Below are 14,399 nucleotides of genomic sequence, written 5' to 3'. Positions count from 1 at the left end.
CACCCCCAGCACTGTATACCATACTGCCCCTCCAGCACTGTATACCATACTGCCCCTCCAGCACTGTATACCATACAGCACCCCCAGCACTGTATACTATAATGCACCCCCAGCACTGTATACTATAATGCACCCCCAGCACTGTATACAATACCTCACCTCCAGCACGTTATACCATACTGCACCCCCAGCACTGTATACCATACTGCACCCCCAGCACTGTATAACATACTGCACCTCCAGCACTGTATACTATACAGCACCCCCAGCACTGTATAACATACTGCCCCTCCAGCACTGTATACTATACAGCACCCCCAGCACTGTACACCATACTGCCCCTCCAGCACTGTACACCATACTACCCCTCCAGCACTGTACACCATACTGCCCCTCCAGCACTGTACACCATACTACCCCTCCAGCACTGTATACCATACAGCACCCCCAGCACTGTATACTATAATGCACCCCCAGCACTGTATACTATACCTCACCTCCAGCACATTATACTATACTGCACCCTCAGCACGTTATACTATACTGCACCCCCAGCACTGTTTACCATACTGCACCTCAGCACTGTATACCCTACTGCCCCTCCAGCACTGTATACCATACTGCACCCCCAGCACTGTATACCATACTGCACCCCCAGCACTGTATACTATACTGCACCCCCAGCACTGTATACTATAATGCACCCCCAGCACTGTATACCCTACTGCCCCTCCAGCACTGTACACCATACTGCACCCCCAGCACTGTATACCATACTGCACCCCCAGCACTGTATACTATACTGCACCCCCAGCACTGTATACTATAATGCACCCCCAGCACTGTATACCATACTGCCCCTCCAGCACCTTATACCATACTGCACCCCCAGTACTGTATACCATACTGCACCCCCAACACTGTATACCATACTACATTTCCAGCACAGTATACCATACTGCACCACCAGCACTGTATACCATACAGCACCCCCAGCACTGTATACTATATTGCACCCCCAGCACTGTATACTATACCTCACCTTCAGCACTGTATACCATACTGCACCTCCAGCACTGTATACCATACAGCACCTCCAGCACTGTATACCATACTGCACCTCCAGCACTGTATACCATACTGCACCTCCAGCACTGTATACCATACTGCCCCTTCAGCACTGTACATACCTCCCAACTGTCCCGGATTCAGCGGGACAGTCCCGATTTTGGGGTCACGTCCCGCTGTCCCAGTATCTCCACCAGCTCTGTGCCCCTGTGCTTATCTCCACCAGCTCAGTGCCCCTGTGCTTATCTCCACCAGCTCAGTGCCCCTGTGCTTATCTCCACCAGCTCTGTGCCCCTGTGCTTATCTCCACCAGCTCTGTGCCCCTGTGCTTATCTCCACCAGCTCTGTGCCCCTGTGCTTATCTCCACCAGCTCTCAGTGTCCCTGTGCTTATCTCCACCAGCTCTGTGCCCCTGTGCTTATCTCCACCAGCTCTGTGCCCCTGTGCTTATCTCCACCAGCTCTCAGTGCCCCTGTGCTTATCTCCACCAGCTCTGTGCCCCTGTGCTTATCTCCACCTGCTCTCAGTGCCCCTGTGCTTATCTCCACCAGCTCTGTGCCCCTGTGCTTATCTCCACCAGCTCTGTGCCCCTGTGCTTATCTCCACCAGCTCTGTGCCCCTGTGCTTATCTCCACCAGCTCAGTGCCCCTGTGCTTATCTCCACCAGCTCTGTGCCCCTGTGCTTATCTCCACCAGCTCTGTGCCCCTGTGCTTATCTCCACTAGCTCTGTGCCCCTGTGCTTATCTCCAGCAGCTCTCAGTGCCCCTGTGCTTATCTCCACCAGCTCTCAGTGCCCCCTGTGCTTATCTCCACCAGCTCTCAGTGCCCCCTGTGTATATCTCCACCAGCTCTCAGTGCCCCTGTGCTTATCTCCACCAGCTCAGTGCCCCTGTGCTTATCTCCACCAGCTCTGTGCCCCTGTGCTTATCTCCACCAGCTCTGTGCCCCTGTGCTTATCTCCACCAGCTCTGTGCCCCTGTGCTTATCTCCACCAGCTCTCAGTGTCCCTGTGCTTATCTCCACCAGCTCTTAGTGCCCCTGTGCTTATCTCCACCAGCTCAGTGCCCCTGTGCTTATCTCCACCAGCTCAGTGCCCCTGTGCTTATCTCCACCAGCTCTGTGCCCCTGTGCTTATCTCCACCAGCTCTGTGCCCCTGTGCTTATCTCCACCAGCTCTGTGCCCCTGTGCTTATCTCCACCAGCTCTGTGCCCCTGTGCTTATCTCCACCAGCTCTCAGTGTCCCTGTGCTTATCTCCACCAGCTCTGTGCCCCTGTGCTTATCTCCACCAGCTCTGTGCCCCTGTGCTTATCTCCACCAGCTCTCAGTGCCCCTGTGCTTATCTCCACCAGCTCTGTGCCCCTGTGCTTATCTCCACCAGCTCTCAGTGCCCCTGTGCTTATCTCCACCAGCTCTGTGCCCCTGTGCTTATCTCCACCAGCTCTGTGCCCCTGTGCTTATCTCCACCAGCTCTGTGCCCCTGTGCTTATCTCCACCAGCTCAGTGCCCCTGTGCTTATCTCCACCAGCTCTGTGCCCCTGTGCTTATCTCCACCAGCTCTGTGCCCCTGTGCTTATCTCCACTAGCTCTGTGCCCCTGTGCTTATCTCCAGCAGCTCTCAGTGCCCCTGTGCTTATCTCCACCAGCTCTCAGTGCCCCCTGTGCTTATCTCCACCAGCTCTCAGTGCCCCCTGTGTATATCTCCACCAGCTCTCAGTGCCCCCTGTGCTTATCTCCACCAGCTCTGTGCCCCTGTGCTTATCTCCACCAGCTCTCAGTGCCCCTGTGCCTATCTCCACCAGCTCTCAGTGCCCCCTGTGCTTATCTCCACCAGCTCTGTGCCCCTGTGCTTATCTCCACCAGCTCTCAGTGCCCCCTGTGCTTATCTCCACCAGCTCTGTGCCCCTGTGCTTATCTCCACCAGCTCTCAGTGCCCCTGTGCCTATCTCCACCAGCTCTCATTGCCCCCTGTGCTTATCTCCACCAGCTCTGTGCCCCTGTGCTTATCTCCACCAGCTCTCAGTGCCCCTGTGCCTATCTCCACCAGCTCTGTGCCCCTGTGCTTATCTCCACCAGCTCTGTGCCCCTGTGCTTATCTCCACCAGCTCTGTGCCCCTGTGCTTATCTCCTTATGGGGGGCACAGAGGTGGGGTATCTACTATATGAGGGCACAGAGGGGGTGTATATACTATATGAGGGCACAGAGGGGGTGTATATACTATATGAGGGCACAGAGGTGGTGTATCTACTATATGAGGGCACAGAGGTGGCGTATATACTATATGAGGGCACAGAGGTGGGGTATCTACTATATGAGGGCACAGAGGGGTCTTGCTACTATAAGAGGGCACAGAGGTGGTGTAACTACTATATGAGGGCACAGAGGGGCCTAAGTACTATTTGAGGGTCCACAGTAGGCCTAAACACTACAGGGTGGCATAGAGTGAGCACTGTTACAGTGCAGAGCAATATAGATGGGGACTTAGTATAGATGGTGAGGATGGTGCAAAAGCAAAAAGCCTAAAATATTTGTCTGCCAGATTCTTCAGGGACGAGGCATTGCCAGGAGTGGTTTTCATGATGGACTGTACCAGATGGAGAAGAAGAGAAAAAGTGAGCAATTCCGATCAGAGAAGATGCCCCCGTGAGTCACTGAATGTAGCTGTACTGTAATCACGTATATGGTGTAAAGAGCCTGTGCAGCATTTGTATCTGCCTCCATATGGGTCAGTGTATTGGAGTATCTACTATATGAGGGCACAGAGGTGGTTTATCTACTATATGAGGGCACAGAGGTGGTGTATCTACTATATCAGGGCACAGAGGTGGCTTATCTACTATATGGGGGCACAGAGGTGGTTTATCTACTATATGAGGACACAGAGGTGGGTTATCTACTATATGAGGGCACAGAGGTGGGGTATCTACTATATGAGGGCACAGAGGGGGTGTATATACTATATGAGGGCATAGAGGTGGGGTATCTACTATATGAGGACACAGAGGTGGTTTATCTACTATATGAGGGCACAGAGGTGGTGTATCTACTATATGAGGGCACAGAGGTGGTGTATCTACTATATGAGGGCACAGAGGTGGTTTATCTACTATATGAGGGCACAGAGGTGGTGTATCTACTATATGAGGGCACAGAGGTGGCTTATCTACTATATGGGGGCACAGAGGTGGTTTATCAACTATATGAGGGCACAGAGGTGGTTTATCTACTATATGAGGACACAGAGGTGGGTTATCTACTATATGAGGGCACAGAGGTGGTGTATCTACTATATGAGGGCACAGAGGGGGTGTATATACTATATGAGGGCACAGAGGGGGTGTATATACTATATGAGGGCACAGAGGTGGTGTATCTACTATATGAGGGCACAGAGGTGGCGTATATACTATATGAGGGCACAGAGGTGGGGTATCTACTATATGAGGGCACAGAGGGGTCTTACTACTATAAGAGGACACAGAGGTGGTGTATCTACTATATGAGGGCACAGAGGGGCCTAAGTACTATTTGAGGGTCCACAGTAGGCCTAAACACTACAGGGTGGCATAAAGTGAGCACTGTTACAGTGCAGAGCAATATAGATGGGGACTTAGTATAGATGGTGAGGATGGTGCAAAAGCAAAAAGCCTAAAATATTTGTCTGCCAGATTCTTCATCGACGAGGCATTGCCAGGAGTGGTTTTCATGATGGACTGTACCAGATGGAGAAGAAGAGAAAAAGTGAGCAATTCCGATCAGAGAAGATGCCCCCGTGAGTCACTGAATGTAGCTGTACTGTAATCACGTATATGGTGTAAAGAGCCTGTGCAGCATTTGTATCTACCTCCATATGGGTCAGTGTATTGGAGATTCTGGTCCTTATATAGTGGATGTTATGTAGTAATGGTATGGGGGGTATAAGTCATCATGTGGTGATATTTGTTTTTTATATAATGGTAATAGGTGACGTGGATATGAGGGTGTGGCTATGGGGGCGTGGTTATGGGGAGGGTGTGGCTATAGGGGGTGCGGTGCATTGCCGTGACTGTCCCTCTTTCCTCTCAGCAAAAGTTGGGAGGTATGCTGTATACCATACTGCACCCCCAGCACTGTATACCATACTGCACCCCCAGCACTGTATACTATACAGCGACCCCAGCAGTCAGCGCAATAACAACTGTTGGTACATTATTCTAGTTCAGGTGGACTGGTTGGCCTTTGGGTGTGTCTTTAATTAAAAGGTCCATTGAATTTAATAGTAAAAATGGAAAGGACGGTGAAAAAAGAAATATTGTGTGTGAACAACTAAAGAATAACGCCCGATGTTTGCAAAAGACGTCCGAAAATAATTGCCATGATCATTATTTTGACATCCATGATTATTTTTTTTTACGTTCTGTTAACATAGCCTTTTGGCGACAATACCTGGCTGGACTGTGGGTCAGATTATCAAAAGAGGGCCTGTTCCCTGGATGTTTCAGGACCCTAGCAACGCCCCTGCTGCCACCTCTGTTCATGTTAGGAACTGTCTAGAGTAGGAAAGGTTTGCTCCTACTGCTCTGGAGAGTTCTTGTCACTTACAGAGGTGGCAGCAGAGAGCACTGTGTAAGACTGAAAAGAATACACCACTTCCTGCAGGACACATAGCCTTATTACAATGGGAAGATTTGTACATTTTCTGTACTTTTGAACCACTCCTGGTTTTGGTAATGCTATGTTTATACAACTCTTTTTTTTTTAGGTGAAAAAAAAAGTGATTTATTTATTTGCGCTTATAAAATTATAAAATAACCATGGTTATTTTGCCTAAAAAGACATTGTGGCAACATAGCCTAAAACTGCTCACCAAAATATGGGCTGAAATAAAATACTACATGTAAACACAGCCCAAACACATGAGTACATGCACCATGAATAAAGCCTGCAGTCGTTTATACAGACAGTAGAAGACGCCACATATCTCAGGATGTAACACATCACTGCGGGATCAGATTGCTTGGAGCGTGTAATCAAGGAAACACAAAAACCTGTATACACAAATTGGAGGGATATTTTCAATCAAGACTATTTGCTAAGCTGCTTCTTCATTCTGTTTGAATTGTCAGTGCTTTCCACCCTGTTATAAAGATTAACCCCTTAAAGTCTACTCTATTTTTTACTTGACTACATTCCGAAAAAAGCCAAATCTTTTTTGTTGATATTTCTCTATAACATTCTGCTTTTAGCAAGTTAAGTCACTGTTAGAACAGGACTGACTTTATTATATGGAGTTGTAATATCTGTGTTTGTGTAAATGTGCTGCTTGGCCGTAACACATATTGTCATGTACAATTTATATTGTATTCAGCAGGGTTTCAGACATGTTAGCCTACTGTGTGTTATTTATACTTGTACTTTACCTGTATATATATATATATATATATATATATATATATATATATATATATATATTGCATCTATGTTCTATTTAATGCTATAGTGTAATAGTGTAAAATGTGTTCCCCTTTAATCCTATGTCCAGTTAATAAAGCAAAGGACCTCTACCCAATCTCTTTTCTTGGTAAGCAGGAAGGTGTTTAAGTGCCTGTAAAACTCCACATAGACCCTGGGGGTATGTCAAGTGCATACCTCCCAAGTGTCCCTCTTTTGCAGGGACAGTCCCTACTATTTAGCCAAATCCCTCTTTGCCCCTTACATGTCCCTCTTTTTGACTTGGAATTAGATTTGAAATGAATAAACTTTTTATGTTGCTGTAGAAAGTGCCTGGTTTCTTAAAGAAGTCCGACAACATTTTTTATTAAAATATTGTATTGCCCCCCCCAAAAAAAAAGTTATACAAATCACCAATATACACTTATTACGGGAAATGCTTATAAAGTTCTTTTTTCCCTGCACTTACTACTGCATCAAGGCTTCACTTCCTGGATAACATGGTGATATCACGACCTGACTCGCAGAGCTGTGCGGGCTGTGGCTGCTTTCGCCAGACTTCACCTTGATGTATAATAGACACAAACTTGCATATTATTCTACCGTGTGATCCAAGTTGGATCTTAAAAGTGTGAGGGAACTACTGTTACGGGAAGGTGGCGGGCTGCAATCCCACTGAAATTTCAAGCTCTGAATAGTGTCATGCCTAATTTAGTACAACCACATCAGATGAGCGTGCCTATTGTGCACTTGTGTTTGTGGCTCCCTCAGAGTTTATTTTTCTGCATATGAAGCACCTATTGCTTTTTTCTTTCATATATTCATTATATTCAGATGAATCATGTGACATATCATACATGCAGTTCATATTGCCCCATACACATATCTGTATGCGTTACAGATCTATTTTGGGGACATGATCCGTGCCACAAAACAATGATGAAGCCATTGTGCGTACATTTGTGTCACCTATTGACAGTGGGTCCCTGCAAATGCGGACAGTTACTGAAAGACATTCCTTATCCTGTCCGCGGTTGCAGGTCCGCAATTACCGACAGGGTAACTGATGTGTGAATGGGACCTAAGGATGCAGTCACACATACAGGATCTGCTGCAGATTTGCAGATATCAATGTAACTAAATGCATCAATCTGCAGCAGATCCTGTATGTGTGATTGGATCTTTGAATTAAAATATGATAGGTATTGGGGTAGGACAAACAGTACAGAGATTATGAATATTCAGACTCTATGTTGTTATGTTATGTTCTGGTAGCTTTACTTTCCCCCTGTATAATTGGAAAAAGGTCGGTCTTCATATACTGGTTTTTATTCAGTAACAGTATGGTGGTATTATTCAGTCACTGAAAGGCGATCATGGTATGCCTTGATTATGTGCCCATTGTATACTGATATCATTGGTTGGTCTCAGTTTACTGGGTAAGGTTAAGCAATATGAAAATGATGTTAGCTCGGTCAGTGACTACCAGTGGGAAAGACAAGGACACGGACAGTGAGTCCTGCACTGTTCCTGCCCACTGACCCTGCCTACTTGCCACTGACAGCCCTATTCAGGTGTGGACAACCAAGAGGACGGTCAGTGCACTGATATATATGTGGTACATCCAACACAGAAAGACAAACAAACACAATAATTCAAAGTGGACAATACAGATCAACAACAGCGGGCAGCAAAAGTACAAAATCTGAGGCAGTCGGGTAGTTGTTAAGTCAGGAAGAAAGGTCTAGGCAGGCGGCAGACAGGAAAGTCAAAGAACAAAGCCACAGGTCAGAGATTTACAGACAGATTGTAGAGGTACAAGCTGAAGCAGAGATAAACTCAACAACCAGCAGTAAAATTGAGGACTATGGGTGGTATTTATATAGGATCAAAAGTCCAGGATCAGAAGCCCAGTGGGGCTGACCAAACCTAAAAAAAGATAGACCTGTGTTCAGACACGGTTCAGGACATTGCACAGTAAACCCCAAATAAATGAAATCAGCACCTTCTCGGTCGTACAGCACAAACAGAGGGGAGCACAGAGCTCCACCCAGTCCTGACAGGTGATATGTATGCTAATAATATTTGTTCCTTGTATACTGTTATTTAGAAGCTATTAGAGGTATACAGTACTAGCAAACATAAAGAAAATGCTGTATAGCTATGTTGTTTTGGAGATTTGTATGTGTTTTTTGCTGGTGGGGGGGGGGGGGTCATTTGCCCTACATGCCTAGGGCACCAAAATACTGTGTCCCAACCTTGTGGAGCGCCAGTGGTTTAGGTTGCCCTGTTGTAACTAAGGGTATTTTCTGCAACAATATGATATGATAAAGATACAATATGCAGTATCCTGCAGCTCTTCACTTTATTTTTTGTATAGCATGTACTTTACCATCCTCCACGGAGGAATTTTCCAATAATGAAGTAAACAATGTAAGAATCTTTACGATGAATCAGTTTGTCTAACCTTCTGTTATTTATGAAGTTTCATGGCAAAACTATGCTTTCTTTGAAAGAGAGTTCTGACTCATAATGTTCAGAAAATCCATATGTGTGTTCCTATCAATGCTTCACCGCAGTCACTTTAGATTGTTATCGGCTGAAATAAGCAAAAACACAACTATTTTCCTGTTGTGATAAATATACAAGGATGAACACAAAATTAAGTCAATACATGTCATTTTTCTACTTTTTTTTCAGTTCTAGAAAAGTGCATGAAGCACAACTGATCTCTATACCAGGAACAATGAGATTCCATTTCTCCTCCACTGACATTCTATAACATTTGTAGTTAGCTTAGCTTCAGAGACAACACGACTTTTGTCTCCAGGTCAGGTGTGGTTTGCAATTAAGCTCCATTTACTTCAATGGAACTGAGAAACAAAACCCCACCCAAACTGGAGTGGGGCTGTCTCTGGAAGAAAGTGGCCATGTTTTTGTAGCGCTGGATAACCCCTTTAAGTTGAATGGATGTTACTACAATAGGTGACAGTGAGAAGCAAGCTTTTTCTGTTTTAGAGGAGAGCTAATTTACATATTTTTTCCCCAGAGAGCATTGCATGGCTTATAAAACTTCATTTGCCAGTTTGATGATGGGTGAGTGTACAGTATATTATCAGACAGGGTTAAGATGTCTCAGACCTGTTCAGATGTCTATGAGCAATTAGTTGTTTAACATTTTAATATTGTAGACATTAAAAAGGCATCACAAATATTATCCTCATAAAATATTCCTGATGCATGAAGTGACCTGAACTTCCATCATAATATGAACCTATCTTATATTTATAATTTTCAGTATCACAATTACCCAGTTAAGACTATTAATAAAGTTTGTCATAGTAAAATCTTCATTTTATTTTAAGCATGTGGCAAGAAAGCGCAGTCCCCTAAAAATGTGCTTCAGTACCAGTTTTCTTTTTTTTTCCTAAGGATTAGAAATCTTATTATACATTCACTTTCATTGAACAATTGATCATTGCTATTTCTAAAAAAAATTCTGAACATATTGAAAAACTGTTCTGTGACAAGCTATATGTATAACACAATAAGGCATGTGATTTTTCTGGCGCTAATGCAAAATCTTTAAAAGGCCTCTACCTTTTTTTGTGTCCCTTTAGAAATCAGAGACTTTGTGTGACTGTGGATGAGTTTTATATGTACTGTTAATATTTAGAGTGGCTAATGTTTGCATTTATTTATAGACATAGCTGAGAGCTGTGAAAAGGTTAATCCACCAACGCACACACAAACACACTCACACAGTAGGATGCTTCCAGTGGAAGCAGAGGAAGAACTTACACTAGTCCAGCATCTCTATAGAAAGGAAGTCAGTTCAGCACAGTGCGTAGTCCAGGACAACACAGGGTGAGGAACTACTGCTACTAAGTTCAAAGACGTTCATGCCTAGTTGTAAGTTTAGTCTAGGTACAAAAATGGTGCGTGGCTAATCCATAAATGTTAGCGCTGCCCAAAAGACTCCAAATAGAGGCTGAATAAAGTAAAAATATTTATTAAAAGTGCACAATATTTACGCGTTTCGAGGAACAGAGGTCCTCTTCATCAGAATAGCAGTGCATAGTGATGCACTGCTATTCTGATGAAGAGGACCTCTGTTCCTCGAAACGCGTAAATATTGTGCACTTTTAATAAATATTTTTACTTTATTCAGCCTCTATTTGGAGTCTTTTGGGCAGCGCTAACATTTATGGATTAGCCACGCACCATTTTTGTACCTAGACTAGCCTTATTCCCACGGGCCCCCACTTGGGAGCATCCCGTTTGGGCTATCCTAGTTGGCCTGCAGCCCTGCACTCTCCACCGAAGCACCATATCCTGGCATCTTCTGAAGACCTGGTACCCATTTGGGTGATATGCATAAAGCCCAAGGGGCTTGAAGGTGAGCACCCCATCAGCACCTTGCATTTTTAACTGACTTGTTTGTACGGTATCACACGAGGCGCTGCTGCCTGGCTTTTTTCTCTCTCCCTTGTCTAGTTGTAAGTTTGTGTGAAGTAGGAAATATGGAGGTAAGATGAAGAATAATTCATTTCTTTATACTAGGACTCTGGCCCAGAGCAGCACGTCTTCTGCAGACTGTATAGAACTGCATCCCACTAATGGGAATTGCTGTATCAGTAGGAAAATACATGGGTGTCCCTGCCTCTGAGCTACATCAAGAGACAAGCGGGCTAGAACCCTCTGCCTCTGAGCTACATCAAGAGACAAGCAGCCTAGAACCCTCTGCCTCTGAGCTACATCAAGAGACACGCAGCCTAGAACCCTCTGCCTCTGAGCTACATCAAGAGACAAGCAGCCTAGAACACTCTGCCTCAAGAGACATCAAGAGACAAGCAGCCTAGAACCCTCTGCCTCTGAGCTACATCAAGAGACAAGCAGCCTAGAACCCTCTGCCTCTGAGCTACATCAAGAGACACGCAGCCTAGAACCCTCTGCCTCTGAGCTACATCAAGAGACAAGCAGCCTAGAACCCTCTGCCTCTGAGCTATATCAAGAGACAAGCAGGCTAGAACCCTCTGCCTCTGAGCTACATCAAGAGACAAGCAGGCTAGAACCCTCTGCCTGTGAGCTACATCAAGAGACAAGCAGCATAGAACCCTCTACCTCTGAGCTACATCAAGAGACAAGCAGCCTAGAACCCTCTGCCTCTAAGCTACATCAAGAGACAAGCAGCCTAGAACCCTCTGCCTCTGAGCTACATGAAGAGACAAGCAGCCTAGAACCCTCTGCCTCTGAGCTACATCAAGAGACAAGCAGCCTAGAACCCTCTGCCTCTGAGCTACATCAAGAGACAAGCAGCCTAGAACCCTCTGCCTCTGAGCTACATCAAGATACAAGACGCCTAGAACCCTCTGCCTCTGAGCTTCATCAAGAGACAAGCAGCCTAGAACCCTCTGCCTCTGAGCTACATCAAGAGACAAGCAGCCTAGAACACTCTGCCTCAAGAGACATCAAGAGACAAGCAGCCTAGAACCCTCTGCCTCTGAGCTACATCAAGAGACAAGCAGCCTAGAACCCTCTGCCTCTGAGCTACATCAAGAGACACGCAGCCTAGAACCCTCTGCCTCTGAGCTACATCAAGAGACAAGCAGCCTAGAACCCTCTGCCTCTGAGCTATATCAAGAGACAAGCAGGCTAGAACCCTCTGCCTCTGAGCTACATCAAGAGACAAGCAGGCTAGAACCCTCTGCCTGTGAGCTACATCAAGAGACAAGCAGCATAGAACCCTCTACCTCTGAGCTACATCAAGAGACAAGCAGCCTAGAACCCTCTGCCTCTAAGCTACATCAAGAGACAAGCAGCCTAGAACCCTCTGCCTCTGAGCTACATGAAGAGACAAGCAGCCTAGAACCCTCTGCCTCTGAGCTACATCAAGAGACAAGCAGCCTAGAACCCTCTGCCTCTGAGCTACATCAAGAGACAAGCAGCCTAGAACCCTCTGCCTCTGAGCTACATCAAGATACAAGACGCCTAGAACCCTCTGCCTCTGAGCTTCATCAAGAGACAAGCAGCCTAGAACCCTCTGCCTCTGAGCTACATCAAGAGACAAGCAGCCTATAACGCTCTGTCTCTGAGCTACATCAAGAGACAAGCAGCCTAGAACCCTCTGCCTCTGAGCTACATCAAAAGACAAGCAGGCTAGAACCCTCTGCGCTATATATTTAAATATATAAATGTCCCCTACAAGAAATATGGGGAAAAGATCTTCCAGGTAAAACTCCCTCAAAGGACAAGGGGGCACTGCCTCCGCCTGGAGAAAAAAGGTTCAGTCTCCAGAGGCAACAAGCCTTCTTTACCATGAGAACTGTGAATCTGTGGAACTGTCTACCCCAGGATCTGGTCATAGCAAAAACAGTGGAGTGCTTCAAAACAGGCCTAGATAAGTTCTTAGAGCAAAATAACATTAATGCATATGTATAGAACCTTCCCATCATCCGTTCCCCTTCCCTGTATCCATCCCCTCCTTGTATATCCCCCTCCCCTGCATCTATCCCCTCCTTGGTTGAACTTGATGGACATTTCTTTTTTCAACCGTATCAACTATGTAACTAGACCAAAAGACGAGCAACTTGGAACCCTCTGCCTCTGAGCTACATAAAGAGACAAGCAGGCTAGAACCCTCTGCCTCTGAGCCACACTAAGAGACAAACAGGCTAGAACCCTCTGCCTCTGAGCCACACTAAGAGACAAACAGGCTAGAACCCTCTGCCTCTGAGCCACACTAAGAGACAAACAGGCTAGAACCCTCTGCCTCTGAGCCACACTAAGAGACAAACAGGCTAGAACCCTCTGCCTCTGAGCCACACTAAGAGACAAACAGGCTAGAACCCTCTGCCTCTTATGCTTTACACGGAACGATTATCGTTCGAATTTGCACAATAACGATCGAATTCGAATGATAATCGTACGTGTAAACGCAGCGAATGATCAAACAATGAGCGAGAAATCGTTCATTTTGATCTCACAACATGTTTTTAAATCGTCGTTTGCAAAAAATTCGCAGATCGTTAACCTATGTGCGAGATAGGCTTAAGCGATCGCAAAACAATTTTTCTGTACAATATATTGTTCCGTCTAAATGCTGATTGTTATTTAAAAAAATTGTTACTTCGAAATCGTTAATTGTACGATCGGGTGAATTATCGCTCCGTGTAAACGCAGCATTAGCTACACCAATAGACAAGCAGTCTAGAACCATCTTACTCTAAGCTACACCAATTGACATCCAGGTTAGAACCCTTTGCCTCTGAGCCACACAAAAAAACAAGCAGGCTAAAACCATCTACCTCTAAGTTCTCCTGTAAAAGAAACTACAAAACTTTACTACTTTGCCACCTGCATAAAAGCTAAGCCCGCCTAAACCCTTGTTAAAGTATTGTCCCCCATCTTAGATTTGTTTAAGGATCTTCAGCAAAGAGAACTGTGAGTCATTACTTTTATAGGTTACTAGAGATGATTGGCTGAAGAAGTTGGATGCAGCCCTAAGGTTGCCTGGAAAACATGGATGTTTTTCAGGACTCCCTAGGGCTGTACTCAACTTCTTCAGCCACTGGTAATCAATTGCTGCACGCTCAGGTTTAAACGAACCCAAGCGAGCTCAGGGTTTGCTCATGTCTAGTTACCACTTGTGTCTGGCTTTTTTTGCACAGTGTCATTAAGGGCACCCCAACAAGGACACACACGATGAGTGCTTTAGACTACTGATGTCAAACTACCAAAGTGCAACTCCCTCATCACTGTGCTAGTTCTAGGCATGTGGAAGTCCTGGTGGATATACTCCTGCTACAATGACCACTGTGACCCTGACGATGAAGGACAGTGGAATAAAACCCTCACCATTCTCGCTAGAACCTCCATTGACTGATGCACTCCTCTTGGG

At 45.7% G+C, this 14,399-nt stretch overlaps 2 protein-coding genes across 5 annotated transcripts in view; one reads left to right on the top strand and one right to left on the bottom strand.

Moving 5' to 3' along the window:
* The window catches only part of AGAP2 (ArfGAP with GTPase domain, ankyrin repeat and PH domain 2), a 228,318-nt gene that overhangs the window by 83,041 nt on the left and 130,878 nt on the right, over window positions 1-14,399 (bottom strand). The window lies entirely within an intron of this gene.
* Window positions 11,023-12,580, top strand: LOC138793305 (uncharacterized). Its single transcript, XM_069971828.1, has 3 exons — window positions 11,023-11,028; window positions 11,337-11,981; window positions 12,050-12,580. Exons 1-3 carry the CDS (start codon window positions 11,023-11,025, stop codon window positions 12,578-12,580), a joined length of 1,182 nt encoding a protein of 393 aa, XP_069827929.1.

This window comes from Dendropsophus ebraccatus, chromosome 5 (genome assembly GCF_027789765.1).
Source record: "Dendropsophus ebraccatus isolate aDenEbr1 chromosome 5, aDenEbr1.pat, whole genome shotgun sequence".
Lineage (NCBI taxonomy): Eukaryota > Metazoa > Chordata > Amphibia > Anura > Hylidae > Dendropsophus > Dendropsophus ebraccatus.
The sequence above is the reverse complement of the archived record's forward strand: the minus strand, read 5'-3'. Positions and strand labels throughout refer to the sequence as shown.

Coding starts and splice junctions, on each gene's coding strand:
- LOC138793305 (XM_069971828.1), top strand. Junction 11,982..12,049: donor CAAGAGACATCAAGAGACAA/GCAGCCTAGAAC, acceptor TCTGCCTCTGAG/CTACATCAAGAGACACGCAG.